The following is a 23,166-nucleotide window of genomic DNA, read 5'->3' on the forward strand; positions in this document are numbered from 1 at the left end:
GTGTTTACAGCGTTTGTCTCTCCGTATGTTTGTATGTCCCTCACATATTTATCCTACATATTGGGTGAGTTTTATAGACGACAATTACGCTTCTGAAAGGTAGAATGTAATGCCATTTGGCTTTGCCAGTTTTGTTTCCTTCAACACCCTTTAGGGAACGTTCATATATTACGTCATATACCTGGTTGGGTCAAATTATCACACCTGATGATTGGGGGGGGGGGGGGGGTGAGGGGGCACTGAAATGATGACAACAGGGTGATGATATATGACGGGGTGGTGGGGGGGGGGGGTGCATGTCCCCGAGATCATACATAATTGAAACTTTGATTAAGGGCTCTTCAAACATTGAAGCATTTCTTATGACTTCCTCCAACCACCTTAGGCCTGGTGTTGGCTCAATGGTTAGGGTGGAGGGCTTGGGATCCTAAGGTCCTGAGTTTGAATCCCGGTCAGCTGTGGAATTAACACTAGGTGGGGTTAACTCAGTCTGTCATCCTTCCGAGGTCGGCAAAATGAGTACCAACTCACTGGGTCCTCTCTCTAGGAGGTTGGTGGCAGGATTTGCATTCCGGCCGCTGTAAAACACCTCATTCCGTAACACACACAGTGGTGTGTGTCGGGATGGTGTTGACCAACTGACCAACATATAGAATAAACCAGTGTCTCAATGCAATCTCTTCACTTACATGGTGACAGACAGCTTCGAGACTTAGAGTACTTCACAATAATTTAATACTTGCATTATTTTGTGAAGCTTGTTTGTTTGTGAAGTGAATGTCAGCTCTTTCACGAGCCTCGATTCAGTATACAAAGAAAAAAAAAAAAAAAAAATTTGCTAACTGGTATCTTCACCCAAGGTCATACTATCCTCTTCAACTAAAGTATCAAACAAGCCCGGCTACGCCGCTGGTAGATTTTCGGTCTTGTTTTACAATGATCTAAGGTCCATGTGATCCAATGAAGGTTTTGGTTTTCAGATTATTTTTTGTCATTGATTTGCTGATTTTTGGGCTGCGAAGGACACAACCATTATTATTTATATGATGGGACAAATTGTCTTCATCCATATCCTCTTCATCTCCAACCAAGTTTCACAAGGCCTGATATCCCACAGCTTGGATCAGAGCAAATGTGATACCTGCAACATTGCCATCAGGGAGCAATCATGCCAGCATTATATCCTTGGTGTCATGTCATGATACGTAGCTTGGTGTCATGTATTGGTGTCATGATACGTAAATGATGGAATTGCGTATATACTGAATATTTGATTTACATGTAGGAGAAACCATGTTGTGGTTGTGTGCTTCCCCTTCTCTCCCCATCTTGTCTTCCGCTCCCTCTTTTTGTATATTTTGTTTGTCTGGTTGATTTGTTTGTGAAATAAATGTTAGCTCTTTCACGAGCCTCGATTCAGTATACAAAAAAAATGTCATAATTACTGGGAAGGCAACAGCAAACCACCCAGGATAACCCTTATATTACCAAGAAACTGCTTCGGCAGTACTGAACCTGCCTCCGGGAAGAACACCAGACGAAGAATACGAACGTCATAATGAGCAGCATGACAGAAAGTGATTTTGATACATTCGAGTCTCATAACACCACATTCCATGGACTTGGTGCTTTGAAAATTTGTGATACCAGGACTCTCCCATCAAAAATATCTGTGCCCCCTCGCATTCAAGATATCTGAGCACACAAAATATTTCTCCTACATTGCTCATAAAAATATAGAGGTGCATGTTGTATATTTCATCCCCGGTGTACCCCGGTTTAGAATAGGTACACCGTATCCCTGCGCATCGTAAGAGGCGACTAAGGGTTGGCGTCAGGAAGGGCATCCGGCCATAAAAACATTGCCTTAAACAGGGAACCATGATTGTCATGGGGCCCGCAAGGCGAACCCCCGCTCTCGTGGGGAAAATGGCCTTAAAACGATCATTCATTCATTCATTCATTCATTCATTCATTCATGTTGTATATTTCATCCAATATGATTGGTTCTTCCATAAGTTCCTGTCTGGCCATCATAGAAAGGTTTACATTATTTCTCAGCAGTGCTTTCTCATCTTGATCTAAAAACTTTAACAACAATTTAATATTTCACGAAAAATTTGGTTCTACTCAGTTGAAATTTGTTTGTAAAACAGGTGAGTCCACCAAAAGTGGTATTTGTTACAACAAAACTCATTAAAACAAATGCCACTTCAAATATGACTCTACTGTATATTGTGAAAAAAATGCTGTCTGGTGTACATCCTGTCCACAACTTTGCCTTCATAAGCAACCCACACTGTGGTAATTAATGCATTCTAAATCTTCACCCACAGATGAAGTTGTGCCCTACTTTAAAACGGAGCCGGTGGCTGAACAGACACACCTAGAGGGCAATCGGCTGGTGCTGACCTGTCTGGCAGAAGGAAGTTGGCCTCTTAGCTTCCGGTGGCTCTTCAATGGATCACAGCTCACCCAATACTCACCTGTTTACAGGTATCACTGGCTTGCATTGGTATGCCGTATGTCCATATATGGTACACTTTTTCTCGACAAACAACGGACTAGGAGAGAGTACAACACTTGGGCAAGTTGATTGCTGGCATACATATGTATTCATTGGTAGTCTGGACATAGGTATGTTGTTGTTGTTGTTGTTGTTTTTGCAGAGCTCTTAAACAACCCAAGTTCACACAATTATTTATGTTATATTTATTTATTATTTAATAGAGATCGAGGCTCATTTAAAAGCTGAATGACAGAGAAGTGATGTTGACACACCGTGGGGCAGAGGTAGTTGGCATACGAGGGAGGGCGAGGACGGAGAATTGGAGAAGGAACGCCACACAGGTAGCGTTAGTAATGATTGGAGCGACAGGACAAGGGAACCAAATTGGCTGCAGAGGCAAGGAACATATAAACAGACAAAAATGCTGTCAGACAGGATGGATATAACTAGATGCGTTGGTGTAATAGTTCGAGCGTCTCTGCTGAGTCTGGGCGATTTTTTTTTAATGGTGTGCTACTTCCTTACTTTATACTCAGCATTAAAAGGATAGAACACGAACACACAATTATAGTGGAGGCTTTGATGGGTCTCTTGCCTTGAAGTTCCTTGTAAGCAAATTATTATTGTTGTTGTTGAAAAATGTAGAAGTTCATGTGAAGAGGATCAGTAAAATAAGAATAGGTGATAACTTGAAATGGCAACTTGAGATCACCATCTTAATGGGGTGGAGGTCAGAGCATGATTGGACACACCCATGAGGACAATTCCAAAATCGAGAGAATCGTAGGTTGGAGTAGGGGCAGCGGGGCGCAAAGGGAGGACTTCAGCAGTCGGCCTGGATTTAGGAGGAGATAACAAACTTGGGTTGCTAGCTGGCCGAGTGCAGATCGATCGGGCTCGTGAGGGATAAATAGCTGAGATAACATTTGTGGCGAGGCCAGAAATGAGACCGTATAGAAAACTTCCCCGGAAAGCAACCTCTAAATGTGATGGGAGAGGGTTGCAGCCCCTGCAGTCAGACTCGTATTGAGGAACTCTAATTAGCCTCGGGGCCTTCCACTGCTTCAGTGAAGCAAGATTAGATATGGTGTTACAGCTCAAAGATGACATCCATGCTCCAGTGGCCCTTGCGGATTAGGCTTTTTCCACTGTTAAGAGCTCAGAGTCACCGAAAAATGACAGTTTGCAGAGGATGCGAAGGTGCATGCCTCCTCTCAACTTCGATATGTCATCAGCCGAGGAAGAATCATGGCAGATTGTTTGTTCAAGTGGCTCTAAGGACTGCACGATGCCAGATGCACAAATTACATGCTAATGAAAAATATTGCCTGATTGTCAGGATTCCATTTTTCCTTCGACGTCATACTTACTTTGGTGACTCACTGGCAGTTTTGCAAGTCCATAACATCATTGATCTTCCAGTAACACACAACCGTTTTGCTATCTTTCTAGCTGTCCAAAAATTTGTGTTTTTTTTTATTATTATTTTTAGAATGTGTCAAGGTAGGCCAATGGTCATCAAGAATAACCTCCTGAAAACACGGCAAGGGAATATAACACAAAACGACAATGAGCGGACTAGTATTATCGGTTGACCAGGTCAAGTGTGGCAGCTATAGTAAGCAGGTTGTCCCCACCCTGAAGGTTATTTATTGGCCAGCTGGGTTTTTACCCACAATACAATTGTGATATGGCAGTTCTCTTGAAATTATCTCAACTTCCTGAAGTATGAAATCCGACTCCATAGTTGTGCTGCATTCTTGGAATGCTTTAGCCCAGTGTCCTCACTAATATGCCACCACTGTACCCAAATTACAGTCATTCAACAAGTCTGTTGTTGGTTTAACGGTTAAGGTAGCTGGCTTAAAATACTAGGGTCTTGCGTTTGAGCCTCTGTTGTGCCGTTAAATAACACCAGGTGGATGGACTCAGCCTGCCATCCTTCGGAGGTCGGCAAAATAAGCACAAGCTTTCTGCTAACAGGGGGCACTGCATCAGTGGCACAGTGGCTCTTCAAGAAATTATGCAGCCACAAGATGCAAATAATTAGTAAATAACTCATTAAGCAATTTGGGAGCCATCATCCTCAAATTCCTACCGTTCTCCTGGCATCATTGTTCTGTTTCACTGTTTAATCCAAGCTGGGACATGGGCTGCCATATTGCGATATCAATGCTATGTTTTGGCCCTTTGATTTACCTGCCATTGTCCACGTGCCAAATACCGCTCACTGTGTTCTTACAGCTGGTACTGTGAGGAAATGCCACTGCTGGGGAAATGTCAGACCCCAACCATCTGCTCACTTGCTTCTATATGAGGATAAGCTAAATGTTCTGTGCAAGATATGCAATCATTAGCCTTTGGTGTTCTGCATGTCTCAACAGAAGTTTCACGTCTGTGAGCCAATCAACGAATGCTCTGTAGGACTCCATTTGTGCTGCCTTATAACTGTTGAACATTTCTTATAAACTTCCTTTCATCTCATCTCTTATCGGCATTCTCCTTCATGTACAAATTATTCACACCCACATGCAGCTGTCCATGGCACGTTGCTGCACATTACTTTAAGCCATTGTGTTTTGTGCCCAACTCATTTGCTTAATTTTAATATTAATATTCATTTTCATCGCAGGTGTAGCTTAGAAAATTGAAGAAATTGTAGAAAATTGTAGAAAATTGGAGAAAATAGTTTAGAAAATTGTGTCGTAGGAAATTTTAATTTGTGCTGATTCTCTGTCTCCGTCTCTGTCTCCGTCTCTCTCTCTCTCTCTCTCTCTCTCTCTCTCTCTCTCTGTCTCTCTCTCTCTCTGTCTCTCTCTCTGTCTCTCTCTCTCTCTGTCTCTCTCTCTCTCTGTCTCTCTCTCTGTCTCTCTCTCTGTCTCTCTCTCTTTCTGTCTCTCTATCTGTCTCTCTCTCTGTCTCTCTCTTTCTGTCTCTGTATGTCTCTCTCTCTCTGTCGCCACCTATCGGCTGTCGGTGCGCTGTCATGGCGTCTGTTCGTGTCTTGGCATTGTAGCTCCGTGCTCGTGGTTTGTATCTTTACCCTCCCCTTACCTTTTCTCACCTTTGTTCCGTCTTTTGTGTGTCACCCTTCCACGTTATCATTCCCCCCCCCCCCCCCCTCCTCTCTTGAGAGTGAGAAAGTGAGAGCGCACACGTGGTGAGACCGGTAAAGGTTCCCCGTTAGGGCGGTTCCCTCTTCGGGGTTTTTTCGCCTCGTGTTACAAATCATAATACTTTTTCCGTTTCTTTTTTCGTAAATATTTTTATTTTTCGTTTGTTTACTGGACCTTTTTGGCTTCATTAACCCTTTATACATTTACCCTTTGTTTAAACGTGCAAACAATGGCGGATAGCTCTCGTTCGTTACACGTCTCTTGAAGCGCTAACCCGGAAGCATGGGTTAGTTTGCTCACCTCCGTTGGGAATCGACGTCGACGCCATTATCCTTACGGTCGGAGAGTTAATCGGTTTGGATAATGTAAAAGCGGCTTCTCGCATGAATAAACGCGTGGTAATCTTTGTTTCCATAGTGCCCATGGTTGCTCAAATAGTCGAGCACGGACTTTTCTTTGCTCCCGACGTGTTTGTTCAGGTTTGTCCACTCGACACGCCGGCAGTTCGGGTTTCTCTCTCCAACGCTCCTCCGTTCCTTAAGAACAAAGACCTGGTTACTGAACTAAACAAACTTGGTTCTGTCGTCTCTTCAGTTAAAATGGTTCCTGTACGAGGAAAAAATAACCGTTTAAAACACGTCATGTCCTTTCGTCGTTTTGTTTATATGATCTTACTGCGTGGTGTAACCTCTTTAAATGCGGCATTGCCCTTCAAGGTCGATGGTCACACTTATCGAGTCTTTGTCTCCACAGAGTCTCTAGTTTGTTTTGAGTGTGGTCAATATGGTCATTTAAAGGACTCGTGCCCGAAAAGCTCCACAGATAGAGTCACTAGCCTGAATGGTGATGAACAGCAGGGCTCTACTGAGATCGTTGTCGATGATGTAAACAGTATGGATGGTGCTGATGCAAACCCCATTGTAGACAAACAGAGAACCAGGAAAAGAACCCTCCCACCTTCTAGCGACCTCAACGAGCCTGATAATAAGGTCTTGGCCGGTCCTCCAACCTTCGCTCAAGTGGTTAGTGAAGGTTATGGTGGAGCGCGACCTCCTCCTCAGCAGTTTCCTCCAGTTGAGGAAATTCCTCAACCTCCCCCGCCTTCAGAATACTCTGAGGGTAATGTGATAAATGCTGAAAATGTATGTGTTGGCCAGACAGCACCTGAGTCTCTCCAGTGTTCTGAGGGTAAACCTCCATGTGAGGTTGAGTCTCCATGTGTGTCCCCTGCTGAAGCTTGTGTTGATTGTGCCACCCCTCCCTCTGTGGGGAGTGGTGAGTGTGTTGGAACTAGTGATCTGTCTGTGGAATCCTCCATTGAGGCAGCTGAGCCTTGTCAAGCTCATGGTCAGCAGGGTGATAGTGCTGAAGTCTCAGATTTTCGTGTCGATGAGCCCATTGCCTCGGCAATGGACTCTCAATGCAATGATTGTGACTCTGATGGGGGTTCTTCCGTTGCCTCACTGAGTGATGGTGAGGCCGACTTCTCATCGGAGCATGTCTCTGGAGGCTCTGTCCCTCCTGCTGAAATCGTGGATTTCCTACAAAAAACTTACCGTAAAAAGCGCGTGAAAATCTGCGATTTCTTCGTTGATACTCACGCCTTCATTAGTGGGGCTCAGGAAGTTGTACAACAATCTGCGGCCCTTCATATTTCTGATCAATCACTGAAAAGACTGAAGAGGTACCTTGTCACAGCAAGGAAAGAATTAAACCTGTAATGGCTGTGTTGTCGCCTATGTTTCTATGAACATAGCAAGCTTGAACATTAATGGTGGGCGCAGTCAGCTGCGTCGGTCCCAAACTGTGCAATTAGCCAGGAGGGAAAAGATTGATGTACTTTTATTGCAAGAAACTCGTGCCACTGCAGACTGCATGGCTGATTGGCAGCAACAGCTGATTGGCACTTGGTTTTTTAGTAATACAGATTCTGTGAGTGCGGGTATTGCTTTTTTTGTCAGTTCACGTTTGTCTCCCCCCCACCATCTTTAAGGAAATCGTACCAGGCTATCTAGCCTCTGTCGAGCTTGCATACAATCAGCAACGATTTATGTTTGTTAAAGTCTATGCTCCAAGCGATAGCACAGATAGAGGAACTTTTTTTTAATCAGTCCTTTAATTTCCTGAGACACCTCTCTTCTGATACGTTGTTGTGCTTAGGGGGTGACTTTAACTGTACTTTAAACCCAACTTTAGATAGGAACAGTGCAGAGCCACATCCAGCTTCAAGTAGGCCTCTTTCCAGTATAATTTCGCGGCATGACCTCAACGATGTATGGCGGCAACAACACCCAAACCTGCAGCAATTTAGCTGGTGTCGGGTTTTACTAAATCATCTTTCACTTGCTCGTCTTGATAAATTTTATACTCCTAACTCTGCTATCAATCTTGTGACATATACGGCTATTGTCCCTTCAGGCTTCTCTGATCATTCTTTGGTAAAACTGTGCTTTTCTTTTCCTCGTTTCAAACGCCGCACCCTGTATTGGTCCTTTAACACCTCACTTCTGAGCGATCCTTTCTTTAAGTCATCCTTTGTGGTTTTTTGGGACAAGGTTGTGGATTTCCAACATCGTTTCCTAAATCTCTGTCAGTGGTGGGACTATGCTAAAGCGCAGATCCGTGTTTTCTGTCAGCAATACAAAACCAATTGCTCTCGAAGTAAACAATGATGTATTGATGCCTTGAAACAAGAAATTCTACAATTGCAGGAAGGTGCTGAGGTCCTCAGTGATGAAAGACGGTGTCAACTCCTCTTTGAAAAACAAACTCTGCTTAAGGAATTAATTCAAGAAAATGGTATTGGTGCCTTAGTCAGGCTGAGAGTGAATGGTTTACTGTCGTCAGACACATGTTGTAAAGATTTCTTTAAGTTTGAGAAGACGACGAAGGCGAGCCAGCAAATGCTTAGTCTTCGGGCTAGTGATGGACATATTCTTAGTGATAATATGGAGATTGTTCATTTTGTTCGGTCTTATTTTGAGAATGTGTTTTCCTTTAAGCCCAATGATGTGCCTGCAATGCAGAATATTACGACCAATTTACCGCAGATAGATGAGCATCAACGGCATGTCTTGGATGAGAACATTACTCTCGGTGAACTTAAAACTGCGCTCGATGGCCTTGCTGATCATAAGGCTCCTGGTTTTGATGGGCTACCAGCTGAATTTTATAAAACCTTTTGGGACATGCTTGGTCCTGCTTTGCACTCAGTGTTTTTATACAGTCTGCGTGAGGGATTGTTACCCCTTAGTTGTCGGCGTGCAGTTGTTTGCCTATCCCTAAGAAAAACGACCTGCAATTGATACAGAACTGGCGTCCAATCTCTCTTCTCTGCACAGATTACAAGATTTTTGCCAAAACGCTAGCTAACCGTGTAAAGACTGTTCTAAGCACAGTTATACATCAGGATCAATCATACTGTGTTATGCACAGATCTATGCACGATAACATTTTTTTGGTACGAGACCTGTGGGATGTGTGTGCATTTCAACAACAACATACCGGTCTCTTTTTTATTGACCAAGAAAAGGCTTTTGACTCTGTTAATCATGAGTATTTGTTTCACATTTTAAAGCAATTTGGTTTTGGGGCATCCTTTATTTCATATGTATCCTTATTGTATAATCACATTTTACTTATTATACTTATTGTATAATCATATAATCACTCTCTTTGCATTGAGCCCCTTTTGATTCGTTTACGATCTTCTCTTATGGGATTTTCAGTGACTCCATCAGAAAATCCCGTTATCATTTCGGCCTATGCTGATGATGTATGTGTTGCTGTTCGCAGCAGTAATGACATTGCTCTGCTATTTGAGTGCCTACGGGTATACTCTCAAGCATGTACAACGCAAATTAATTGGTCGAAATGCAAAGCAGTTTGGGTCGGCGGTACGCCACCTTCTGCCCTTCCAATTCTCCCTATGAATTTGACATGGGAAAAAGAAGGTGTGAAATACCTCGGTGTTTACCTTGGAACCCCACCCAGGCTTTGTCAAAAGGAATTGGGATGGTTTGCTCCACAAAATCAGCAACAAATTAAACAGATGGAGAGGAATTTTGTCGACCTTGTCTTTCCGAGGTCGTGCCCTGGTCATTAACAACCTGGTGGCCCCTCTCTTATGGCATAAAATGATTGCCTTGCAGCCACCTGCAACGTTGGTGTCGTCAATCCAAAAATGTTTACTTGACTTCTTTTGGGATGGCAAACACTGGCTAAAGCCAGAGACTATTTGCCTCCCACTGGCAGAAGGAGGTCATGGGCTTGTGGACATTCTTTGTCGGGTGGTGGCCTTCCGAGTCTCCACAGCTCGTCGTTTTATATTTCTGGAGGCCTTGCCCTGGAAATCGACTGCAAACTGTATACTAAAACAAGCCGGCATGCTTGGGTACAATTGTGAACTCTTCTTCATGGAGCTGCAACATGTCGATGCTTCACTGCTCCCTGACTTTTACCAAGATGTCTTGAATGTCTGGCGGTCCATTTCAATAACTCGCCAAATGGGGACATACAACAGTGAAAGGTTCCTCTGGGAACCCCTTTTCTATAATGCCCTCTTTCCTGCTATTCCTCGCTCACGTGCCTTTGTGCAACGTTTTGTGAGTGATGGCGTGAAAACGACTCGGGACCTTCGTGACTGTAACAGGAACAGTCGGTTCTCCGCAGGACATCTTCAAGTAAGAACTGGCATCAGATCTTTGAGGAGCATAGCCAAGGTCCTACAGGAAATCCTCTGTGTTTTTAGGCACCTGGGCCTGAGCTCAACCGCCAACATTGGTGACCACCATACACCATCACAGATCTGTGCTAGCTCTAGCCTGCCAGCTGATAGCGCCACAACATCTATCTTGCTATCCTCATCGCCACTTTCCAGCAAGGATAAAAAGAGACTGTATCGTTTGTGTATCTCAGTTCGGTTTCCCTCGTTACAGCCTCTTTCTTTTGGGGCTCGATGGAAAGAGAAACTGCCTTCTGGGTCTCCCTCTCATCCGCAATGGTCTGCAATGTATGTTTCACCGATTGTTAAAAGGACTGGTGATATTGCTTGGAGACTCGCCCATATGGTGTTGCCCTCCAATGTTTTATTACATCGTTTTAATGAGGATAATTCAGTGGAATGCCCCTTTTGTATGATTTCTGAAGAACTTTTCCATGCTTACGTAGATTGTGCAAGACTTTCTCCCTTCTTTGGTTTTTTATCAACTTTTTTTAATCGTATGAACTTTTCTTTTTCTACACGGGTTTTTATCTTTGGAACACCACTTAGTTATAAAAAACGCTCTGAGACTGCTCTTGCTAATTTCTTAATTTCTATTGGAAAATTAGCAATCTACAAAACAAGAAAAGCAAAGCTCCTGGCAAATGCTGATATTTTATGTGATGTGGTAATTGTGTTTAAGGCTCTAGTCATGGCAAGGTTACGCTTGGAATTTTCTTTTTGCCAAATGAAAGATGATTTACAAACCTTTGTGGAAAAATGGTGTGCAAAGGGTGGGTTTTGTAAACTTGATTATGGTTTGTTAAGTTTTTTATTTTAGTGCTTGGTGTTTTTATTGTTGTTGTTTGGCTGCACATGTTTTGAATTGTGGTGACTATTATTTGCATGACTTGTATGGTTTTCTTACCTTTATAATAAAAGAGCTTCAAAAGTCAAAGTCTCTCTCTCTCTCTCTCTCTCTCTCTCTCTCTCTCTCTCTCTCTCTCTCTCTCTCTCTCTCTTTCTCTTTCTCTTTCTCTTTCTCTTTCTCTTTCTCTTTCTCTTTCTCTTTCTCTTTCTCTCTCTCTCTGTCTCTGTCTCTGTCTCTGTCTCTCTCTGTCTCCCTCTCTGTCTCTCTCTGTCTCTCTCTCTCTCTGTCTCTCTCTCTCTCTCTCTCTCTCTCTCTCTCTCTTTCTCTCTCTCTCTCTCTCTCTCTCTCTCTCTCTCTGTCTCTGTCTCTCTCTTTCTCTCTCTGTCCCTCTCTCTCTCTTTCTGACTCTGTCTCTGTCTCCCTCACTCTCTCTCTCTCTTGATCGTTGGTGCGCTGGGTGTACTGTCATGGCGGCTTTCTGCTTCGTGTCGTGAGTGCTCTGACTTGGTTGTTTTTCCTATCCCCTCCCCCAACCCCCCCCCCCCCCCATTTCGCTCGTTAGTGTCCTTGTTTCTGTTTTTAAAGTTTCCCTGTGTTTCCTTTCTATGTTGAGAGGAGAGAGAGAATGAGAGACAACGAGAGAACCTTTATCGTGTAGGTAAAGGTTAAATCGTCGTTTTTTTGGCGGTTCCCTCCCTGTCCATTTGTTTCCTCACTTAATGTTTTCACTTTAAACCTGTTTTATTTTAATCCTTTTTTCTCGCTTATATTTCCTTGGTTAGTTTTGTTGACCCTCCCTTTCCTTAAGCTGGAAAGTCTGAGTGCATTATTAACTTCCTCTTCCGAGCTGGGAGGATGACGTCGAGCCTCGTGTGTTCAAACATGGCGGCTGCTCACTCGCAACGATATGCAGTGTTTGAGCAATTATCACGCGAGCATGGCATTGCGTTTTCTCCACCCGAGGGTGTCTGTTACGGATTTGTCACCTCCGTTGTTGTGGTTTTCATCCACTGTAAACATTTTTGATTCCATGTACTATAATTGTTGTCATAAGGGAAATAGAAATTACTATTTTCAAAAGGTAAAAAAGTTAATGTTTTAAATGAAACCGGAACCGGACGACGACGAAGAGGAAGAGGAGGAAGAGAAGGTGGAGCAAGTGAGTAGGACAAGAAGCCTAGCTGCTTCGAGGCCTGGAGTGAACGTTGGTGAACGAGAGTCATGAGTGAACTTTGGGTTTCCCAGGAAAGGGATTCCTGCGACAGAGTTGTTATCGCTGTGACAGATCAACCTGCGTGTCAGGTTTTGTGGTTGATTCCGAGGAGAATCATCATAGTGCCATTACGCCTCGAGAATGGGCCGTCGGCCATTTTGACTCGCGCACTTTGCGCTTCGCTCAAGGTTTTTCACTTCGCTTCAAACCATTTTCACCGCATTCAGATGTTAATCTGGGGTGTGTGTGTGCAACGTGGGTTTTGAATTGGAAATCTGCGGTTCGCCGAGTGGGAGCCGTGGAACGTCCATACCCGAGGGTGGGATTTCCCAGTCGCCTTGAGGGCACCTTGGCGCAGCTTTGGCCGCGTGACTGTGACTGTCATCCGAACGGGATTCTGGTCTCGATTAGACATCGTTCTGACGATCGCTGGAGCGGATCGACTTTGGCTTGATGCCGGAATAGAGACATTGGGGAATGTTCTTCTTTTCGCTCACTTGGAGCACAGTGAGTTATATTGTACGAACCTGATGGTACCATCATAGGAAATATATATTGGTTGTACAATTAATTACTATTGTTTTTGTGTTGTTATTCTTGTGTGACCTTAATACAATATTTGTTTGTTGGTAACAATTGGTGTGGTTTCACCATTGATCTTTGACACAGAATAACACATCTTTCTTCCGTGACTCCTCTCAGGGCTCGGAGGTACACCGTGACCAGGGGTTTGGGGAGGAGCACGTAACAGTGTCTCAGTAGAAGCTATTGTTGATAAGGTACGTGCGGCATCGCATATGAACAAACATGTTATCGTGTTTGTGTCCGATGTAGAGCATGTTGCTCTCATGGTACAACAAGGTTTGTCCTTCGACTCCGGACACTTTGTTATGGTTTATCCCTTGGATACTCCTGCTCAGAAAGTGGTTATTTCGAATGTACCACCATTCCTGGATAGCGATACCATCCTTGCAGCACTGCAGCGATATGGTCACTGTGTGTGTCCCCATTAATAATGCCCCCTTTGGGCTGTAAGGATGAACGTGTCAGTCACGTGATGAGTTTCCGTAGACAGTTATTTATGCTTGTTTTAAAATTTACTTTAAATGGTCGCGATTACCAAGTATATGTCACCACCGACACCCTAAAGTGCTTTGGTTGTGGTGGAGTGGGACACATGAAACGGTTTTGCCACCATCAGAAGGAACAGCCTAACATGGTCGAAACGGGAAACAATGACTCACAGATTAATGTTAACGTTTCCTGCTCAACAAATGTGCAGGATAATCCAGGTAAACAAGTGGACACGAACCCTCCCGTTGAACCAATGGACAGCGTAAATGAGGGGTTTGTTACCGTTTCCAAAGTAAAAAAACGTAAATCGGCTGTAAGAAGTGCGTCACCTTCTGGGAAAAGGCAAATCAGTGAAAACTTCATCACTGGAATTCAATGTGATAACAGGTTTGCCTTATTAGAGGAAAAGGATACCTCCACTAGTACAAACATTATCAAGGAAAAAGTGGATTCTAATTTTCCAATGCCAGTGAGTGTTCCTGATCCCTCAGACAGTGTCATCTCACACGAGGATGTTCATTGGGCAGCTTCCTCCTGTCAATTGCAAGAGGAGGAAAAGCACTTAAAATCTCCCCTAAAAGGGAATAAATGAGGAATATACGGACACAAAGAGAATAAAAGAGGATAGTTTAAATCCACTGAAGGAGAGTGACATCCATGAACCGAGCATCGTGGTCATGTGGCAAACATGCTTGGAGCCCCCCACCTCGCATCCCGAAGAAGCTTCAAATGTGACGCCGGCACAAAACGTTACTGAAGAAGTTTCTTTTATTGAAACTAAGCAATCATGTGATGTGCGCCAGGAAGCTGAAACACCAATTGATTCACCATATGAGGAATTGATGGTGAGGGTCAAGACAAGTCCTCTCAGATTCTAAAGGCTGTAAACAGCCCTTCGAATGACGAGCTTCAGGACTTCTTGAGAGATTCCTATCGTAAAAGGAACATTGAACTGAAAGATAATTTCCCCGATTCTCAGGTGTTGATTATTGAAATGAAGGAAATTGTGCGTAACCCTGACACCTCAAATTTCACTGATGCTCAGAAGCACAGGTTAAGAAAAATGATCCAGAAAGCTTGGCAGGAGCTTCTTAAATGACATCCCTATCGGTTGTTTTATTTATTGAGTTATTTATCTTCTTTCTTTTTCCGAAAGAATGAGTGTTAGTTTTGGCAGTCCAAACATTAACGGTGGTGCTAGTTTAGAACGCAAAGTTCAGGTGAAAGATCTGACATGGCGTTTGCGCACCTGGATGTCTTGTTACTGCAAGAAACGCATGGAGATCCGAACGCCCAAGCCCAGAGGAGAAGGCCAATGAAGGGCCAATGGTTCTTTAGTGATATAAATTGTCTCACTGCTGGAATTGCTTACTTTGTCTCTTCCTCATTAATGCTCTCACAAGTTCAATATACCTAATGAAGTAATTCCCGGACATCTGGCTTGTCTTCAATTCACTGCCAGTAATCAAATCTTTGTTTTTGTAAACATTTATGCTCCCAGTAAGAATGCTGAAAGGCACAACTTCTTTCTAAAATTAGAGGATTTTCTTAGTACAATTGACTTTTTAATTGTTCTTTGATAATGAGTGATGACTTTAATTGCACTCTTGACCCTGTTTTAGACAGAAACAGTGCGGAGGCACATCCTAGATCTGCCAAACCCTTAGAGAAAATCATTAAGACGACGGGATTAATAGATGTCTGGCGTATTCAGCACCCGATGCAACGTCCGTTTACTTGGTCTAGACGTACGTCAATACTGTAATTTATGTCAATACTGTAATGCTTGACAAGTTATTGAAATCTGATATCGTGCCTTCTCTTTTCTCTGATCATCTGGCTGTAACTTTGTCCTTTAAGCTTTCTCTGCAGCAACATGGCAGTCCATATTGTAAGTTCAATGTCATGATTCTGGAAGATGCTGATAATCCAAACAGCACAACGAACGTCGGGGATGGTTTCACCATTGTTCCGTCAAGGAAGAGAAAGACCTTTCCCAAGGGTCATTTAACTCAGAAAAGGTAGCATTTAACAATAAGCAACCTGTCGGTAACATCCCCCCAGTTGTGACCGATGCCACTCAACAAGGCTTACCTGGGACAAACCCTGTACCTACAGCCAACAAGTTCGGCCCCCTTTCATGTGAGGACATAGACGTTCCACCTGCAGGGACTGTTTTACCTGTTAACAAATCAAATGGAATCGTTTCACCTGTTATGGACTCGACTATTGGAAAGTCCTCTGATGATTGTGCTTAGACCACTGGCGATGAACCTGTTGAGACCACTGGTGATGAACCTGCTGAGACCACTGGTGGTAAACCTGCTGAGACCACTGGTGATGAACCTGCTGAGACCACTGGTGATGAACCTGATGAGACCACTGGTGATGAACCTGATGAGACCACTGGTGATGAACCTGATGAGACCACTGGTGATGAACCTGCTGTCACTTTTGAAAATGTTAATCCTAAACATGATGATGCTGAATCCCTGTCAGCAGAAAATAGCAAAACTGTCCCAGTTACTGCTCCCAGTCCATCACCTGGTGAAGTTGGAATCGCAGAAATCAATGTTTTGCAAGAGACTCCTATTGTGCTAGATATCACCACACCATCAGAGGTTGTTGCAGTCGGGGGAAGCAACAACGCTGCATCTGCTGATGCTGTTTCTATTTCACCAAATCCACAGATTATTGCTGTTATTCCACAAAGCAATGTTCCCACGGTGGGAGAGCACACAGATGTTACAACCAGTGCAGATCCACGTGCCGATATTGATGACAGTATTGACATGCAGGATTATACAAGCCTGTGTGATTCGGAAATTAAAACTGACTCTGACCTGGAGGAAGCAAACAACCAGGTGGAGGCAGTGGAGAAGCTTACCAGTCAAGGTCCTACTTCCCCTGAACAAATAAGGCTTTTCTTGCAAAATACGAACAGGAAACGCATTGTAAACTAAACAGAATACTTTCCAGATTTACCGTCCTTCCTTGAGTGTGCTCAGGCTATTATACGCAGGCCTGACTCATTCAACTTTCGTCAGACACATTGTCACCGTTTAAGAAAATTTATCACCAAGGCAAAAAAGACTCTTAAGTTAACTCATGGTGAGTTTCAAGATTGGAACAGTAAATGCCAATGGTGGTGGATGTTCACTCGCCAAATCCAGACCAAGCAACTGATAGACGCTAACGGTCTCGACATAGCTTTGTTGCAGGAGACCCATGCCGTCAGATCTGTCCAGGCTCAGTGGCGACTCATTATGGATAAGGAGTGTTTCTTTAGTAACAGCTTCTCATCTAAGGCAGGAATCATGTTCGTCATAGGGAAACATTTCCAACCATCCTCGCTTCAATTTGCGAATATCATTGATGGCCATCTTGCCTCTGTGACCTTCTATATCAATCAGGTCAAGTTTACAATCCTTAATATGTACACTCCAAGCAAAAATGGTGACCGGATCTCCTTCTTCGCTGAACTGAGAAAGTTCCTCCAAACACTGGATTTGCAGACTTGTCTAATTATTGGTGGCGACTTTAACTGTACTGTTAATGCCTCATGTGACCGAAACGGGCCGGAACCCCAACCATGTACTGCAAAACTTTTTGCGAATATCATTGCGAAATATAATCTCCATGATGTCTGGCGCTTGCAGCACCCTTCTGATCAATCCTACACATGGTGTCTGTTGTTCCAACAACCACATCTCACTTGCGAGGCTTGATCGCGTTTATGTAAATTCTCACCTGTTACATGGAGTTTGCAAATCTGTCATCGTGCCTTCCGGTTTCTCCGATCACTCCCCAGCTCGAGCATTCGTTCAACTCTCTAAACCATGTCCAGGGAGTTCTCACTGGAAATTCAACAATAGTTTAATAGAAGACTTCAATTTCATTCAGGCTTTTGAATCTTTCTGAACAGATCTCTTGGAACGGAAGTTAAGCTGTTCTGTTAACCCACTGGTGTGGTGGGATTTAGTAAAAGCCCAAATCAATGGTTTCTGCCAACAATACCAGAGCTTCTCAAAAAGGGATGATTATGAAGCCAAAAAATTATTGCAATCGGAGATTTTACATCTTCAGAGGGTCACAGGACAAAATAATAATGTGCAAAGAGCCTTAACTGAAAAACAGTCTTTATTGAAAGAAATAACTGAGAGGAATGCACGTGGTGCCTTAGTTCGGATGAGGGTGCAGCACCTTAATGAGGCAGACATACCAACTAAGTCTTTTTTTCTCTTTAGAGAAACGCCTTCCGAACAAACAGCTCTCTCAACTGCGTTTGGCAGACCCATCCATCATTTTCAACCAATCAGTTATCAAACTTTTCACAAAGGAATATTTCTCTAAAATATAATCGATGGAGCAAATAAATCCTGTCAGTGTCGCCTCTATCTCCATAGGCCTGCCAGTGTTGTGTGAAGGTGGACGTTCCCACCTGGAGGGGCCCATTACTTTGGACGAACTTGGCGCCGCTCAGCACAGCCTTGCTGTTGGGAAAGCGCCGGGACTGGAGGACTTACAACTGAATTTTATAAGAAATTCTGGCATCTATTGGGTCCCGAACTCCTCAACACCTTAAACGCAAGGTGCCAGCTTGGAGAGCTCCCTCAGAGTTGCTGACGGGCTATTCTCACCCCCCTTCCCAAAGAAAGGAAACTTGCTCTATATTCAAAACTGGCGCCCAATCTCTTTGTTATGCGCAGACTATAAGTTATTCTCGAAAGCCCTGGCATCACGACTTACTCCTCATTGTTGAAAGATGACCAATGCTATTGTGTACCAAAACGCTCCATCGATGACAACATCTCCCTTGTAAGAGACATGATCGAACTGTGCAAAGAAAACCCCACAGATTTGGGACTTCTTCTCCTTGATCAGGAGAAGGCCTTTGACCGCGTTGATCATTGGTACCTCTTCAAAGTGCTCGAACGGTTTGGACTTGGTCCGACCTTCATTTCTTATATTAAGATGCTGTACAATAATATTTCTAGTGTGCTTAAAATATACAATGAACTTGTTACACCCTTGCCTGTTAACAGGGGAATTCGACATGGTTGCCCCCTCACTGGCTTGCTCTATGCTCTCTCTATCGAACCCTTACTGGTTTATTTGCATGCTAGACTAACCGGGGTTGGAGTTTCTCATCTTGAACGACCCATTAAGGTGCTGGCATATGCCGATGATGTGTGTGTCTTTGTGTGGAACCTCAATGACATTAACGTTGTCCGTAATTGTCTATCCGTGTTCGAAAAGGCTTCTTCAGCCAAAGTGAATTGGGACAAAACGAGCGCCTTTTGGCTTGGCCCGTCGTGTCACTTGGCACCAAGACTTCTTGCTCCTCTCTCATGGGCCATTGATGGCGTGAAATACCTTGGAGTGTTCTTGGGTAATGACACCACAGTAGCAAAGAATTGGGCTTGTCTGTCGGATTTTGTTGAAGGAAAACTGCAAAAATGGAAAGGTCTGAACACAGAACTGTCTTATCGTGGAAGGGTCTTGGTGATCAACAGTTTGGTGGCCTCTACCCTATGGCACAGGTACTTTGTGCTGCACCCTCTGGTAGTGTTGCTTCAACAGCTCCAGAAGTGCTTTGTTTCTTTCTTATGGGTTGGAAAGCACTGGTTGCGACCCGAGGTCCTCAGTTTGCCACTGACCGATGGAGGCCAAGGCCTGGTTGACATAAAGATCCGGGTAATGGCCTTTCGACTTTCGGTTGTTCTACACATGCTGTACACGCACCCCTCTCCACCATGGGTTAACATTGCTCGTCACCTTTTGCAGCAGGCGGGGAGACTAGGCTATTACGACGCTCTATTCCTGATGGATCTTTCCCATCTCGATATGTCTCCCCTCTCTATTTTTCATCATTCGTACACAAAGCAAATGTTCCTGATAGAGCCTTTGTTTTACAATTCCAATTTCCATGATATGCCTGCTGACAGGTGTCTCGTTCAACGCTTTGTCACGAAGAACATAAAATTGGTTGCCGATCTTTTAAGCCCAAATGGCAGTTGGATTGGAGCTGATGCACTGGCAAGCCTGGTTGGCGTGCGATCCTCCAGAGTTGTGGCACGATTGTTACGTAGTGTGCTTCGTACCTATGCACAGCTTGCACCTAATTGGGAGCGAGGCCAAGCAGACAATGAACAAGGTGCTTCCCCTTCTACCTTTCCTGAACTCATTTGCAAGTTTTCTCTTGCTAACTCCTCTCCTTGTACCCCTTTTAGCGTAGGCTTCAATGGGTTTCCGAAACAAAAAGACCTCTATTTGGGTTGCATAAGATTTATTTTACAAGGGCAAATGACAGCAGAGGGTTCGATAGAGGGACCTCTTACCTTGTCCCCCCACCCCCACCCCGTATTTTCCTAATTGGAAAGGTTTCCATCATCCTCCTGTACCGCCACGACATGGCGACCTCCAATGGAGACTTGCACACTGCATCCTCCCTTCTAACCACTTGCTGCACCACTTTTCAAATCTCCTGGCAGATTAATGTCCTTTTTGTAAAAGGCCTGAAAATCTCTTCCATATCGTTGTTGAATGTCAATGGTTGCCTCCTTTATTTATTTTTCTTCAGAATTGTTTTGTTGGGATTGGTTTGGTTTTCAACACTTGTGTTTTCATTTATGGCTTGGACATTTCACACAAAAATTCGAATGATGTGTTAGGTAATTTCCTGCTTGCTCAGGCAAAAATGGCAGTGTATAAATCATGAAAACGAAAAGTTGATGGTCTCGGAGCTAATGAGGAAAATGCCTTGTTCTTGTTTAAAAATCTTGTGACAAGCCGTGTAAAGTTGGACTTTGCTTTTTTTTCAATAACAGGAAGGCTGCCACAGTTTGAGGCCAAATGGTGTGTGAAAGAAGTCATTTATAAAATCCTGGAGAAACGTTTATTGTTTTGTGAAAGGTTTTGCACGTAATTTTACTGTATTTTTTTTGTCTGTTTTTCTCCTTGAAATGAGAATGTGACCCCAAGTTGGGGGGTTTCTTTTCTATTTTTATAATAAAAAGATACAAACGTCAAAGTTTGTCTCTCTCTCTCTCTCTCACTCTCTCTCTCCTCTCCTCTCCTCTCCTCTTCTCTTCTCTCTCTCTGTCTGTCTGTCTCTCTCTCTCTCTCTCTCTCTCTCTCTCTCTCTCTCTCTCTCTCTCTCTCTCTCTCTCTCTCTCTCTCTCTCTCTCTCTCTCTCTCTCCTCTCCTCTCCTCTTCTCTTCTCTCTCTCTGTCTGTCTGTCTCTCTTTCTCTATCTCTCTCTCTCCTCTCCTCTCCTCTCCTCTTCTCTTCTCTCTCTCTGTCTGTCTCTCTCTCTCTCTCTCTCTCTCTCTCGCTCTCGCTCTCGCTCTCGCTCTCGCTCTCGCTCTCGCTCTCGCTCTCGCTCTCGCTCTCGCTCTCTCTCAAACTCTCTCTCTCTCTCTCTCTCTCTCTATTTGCACATTTTCATCTGAAATAAATAAGACTCGGTGAATAATGGTTAGACTGGCTATTTTGAGTCTGGGAGCTTGGTGATTCCAACCCACCATGACCGAATCGTACCAGATTTTAAAAATGATACATGCAGATTGCTTCCTTCATTAACACTCAGAATTTGGAGAATAGAGCATGGATTATACACCATGGCTTGGCATCACCAACCTTGGTGGTGTAATAGTTAGAGTGTCCGTTGTGACACTAAGAAGTAGACGACCAGCCCAGTAGGCACACAGACATTGGATCCACGTTGAATGAACGTCAAGATTCGACGTGGACCCGAGGTTGAAAACGAGTTGGATTTGCAAATTGGATCAACGTCATTTTTCCAACGTCGAAACAACGTCGAATAAACGTTGATACAATGTCACAACAATGTCATTTATTCGATAAAAAAATCAAGCCAAGTTGCCAACGGTGAAACAACGTTGAATGACTGTCGGGTTTTGATGTAGGTATTAATGTGGTTGGGTTTTGGTTGTCCGACGTCGCGACCTCATTCCAACCGTTATTCGACGTTGAAACAACGTCGTGTGCCTGCTGGGTGACCCCCTGCAGAGATTTATGGGGAAATTTTTTAATTATTAAATAGGTAAAAAGCCAAATTAATTTTCTTCTTTAATGGCCACGATTATCCCCACGTTATTGTGGGGTTGGCAGGGAGAAGCTTGGCCTAAATCTTTCATGAACCGTCTGGCCAGGCCTGATGTTCAACACAGGTTAGGGCAGGAATTTGGCCATGGTGCATACGATCTAGCTCGCCTACTCTTTGCGAAGGACACTGTTGGATCTTTACTTTCTACCAACTAATGCCAGCAGACAAGATGACCACCAGTTTAACGCCCATCTGAGGGACGGCATGCACATTGACGAATCACCTGGAAAATGTCAAGTCAATACAAAATCAAAAACAAGGCGGACACAAGAAAGAAAAACAAAAGTCAAATCACTTCAAAAGACAGAATTCGAAAAACACGAATCAATAAACAATTCATAAATCAAAGAAAATCAAGAACAACAATCAATAAACAATAAAATTATTTTCAAACAATAAACCCTTCCAGCATCCTAAACAAAGTACACCTAACTGTAACTAAACAAAGGGAAGGGAGAAAAAAAATACCCTTTCACCCCCACCCTCCTGCCCCCCACCCATAACCCCACAACTCCCTCCCCTCAAAGCAAATAAGGAAAGGACCCCCTAAACTAATTTTTAAGGGTCCTTTTTATCTTCACATGCTGTAATCCACAACCAGCTGCCAATTGCAGCCTGAAACAAACCAGCACACAAAACGTTGATGACCTGGTCAACCTCTGGTAATAAAACAGAGAGAAAAGATAAACCAAACCAAAGCAAAATCAAGACTCTCTGCTCACCTTCACTCTTTTATTCCTCTTTTTTCCCACCTCTGGAACAAACTCCCACGCTCTCTCAAAACCACTCCTTCCTCCAGGTCTTTAAAACAGCTGTTCACCTCTTGTCTTTCCCCATCCAAAACCTTGATCTTTTCTACTTTCATTAATCCACCCCAAACCCACCTTCTTTAAATTCCTTGTTTACTTTCCTGAAATCCCCTGTCGTGTCCATCATGTTTATCCCGTGTACCCCGCTCCAACCCTCTCTCTTCCACAGATCTCCCGATGTCCCTGTTCTCTACTGTTGTCGTGCTTTCCTCTCTCGCCCCCTCTTGTCTCCTGCTCCCTTTGTTATATGTTCTATGTGTTAGCTCTTCCATGAGCATCGACCAAGTATACAAAAACAAAGCAAATAAAAGGAAGACCTACTGCCCCGGATCTCCTCAGATCGAGCCCAGGAAGTGCTCACCTGGGAGTGAGGCACTACCAGGAATCCACTGGTAGCCAGTATAGGCACTACCACTACCAGGTAATTGTTTAAGCTATTTGTGCATTTCAAGTCAACGAATTAGAAGTAGCGATATGAGAGAAAGATAGTGTGATTAAGTGTGTTTGGCTGACACGTCCAGAGAACCTCCGCTATCCATCCACCCTCTTGCTCATGGCCCCAGCCTGCTCGTTCACGCAGAGGTTCGTCCTCTTAGAGGTTCGCCCTATGTAGAGGCTTGTTCTCACAGCACAGCTTATCGTGTGTCATTCTCCAGATGCGTAGTAGCCCAGATGCCTGAAATTCTCGGGCTTTTATAGCTCTTGGGTGAGACGTAGCTTTGGAAGTGAAGGTCACCCCAG

The 23,166-nt window shown here is 43.9% G+C and overlaps 1 protein-coding gene across 1 annotated transcript in view; it reads left to right on the top strand.

Moving 5' to 3' along the window:
• Window positions 1-1,046: 1,046 nt before the first annotated feature.
• The window catches only part of LOC137425102 (protein sidekick-2-like), a 547,704-nt gene continuing 525,584 nt past the window's right edge, over window positions 1,047-23,166 (top strand). The window contains 2 exon segments of the mRNA XM_078772524.1: window positions 1,047-1,188; window positions 2,337-2,496. Coding sequence (XP_078628650.1) covers window positions 1,047-1,188; window positions 2,337-2,496 — 302 coding nt within the window.

The sequence above is a fragment of the Myxine glutinosa genome, chromosome 1 (assembly GCF_964187855.1).
Source record: "Myxine glutinosa chromosome 1, kmMyxGlut1.1, whole genome shotgun sequence".
NCBI lineage: Eukaryota > Metazoa > Chordata > Myxini > Myxiniformes > Myxinidae > Myxine > Myxine glutinosa.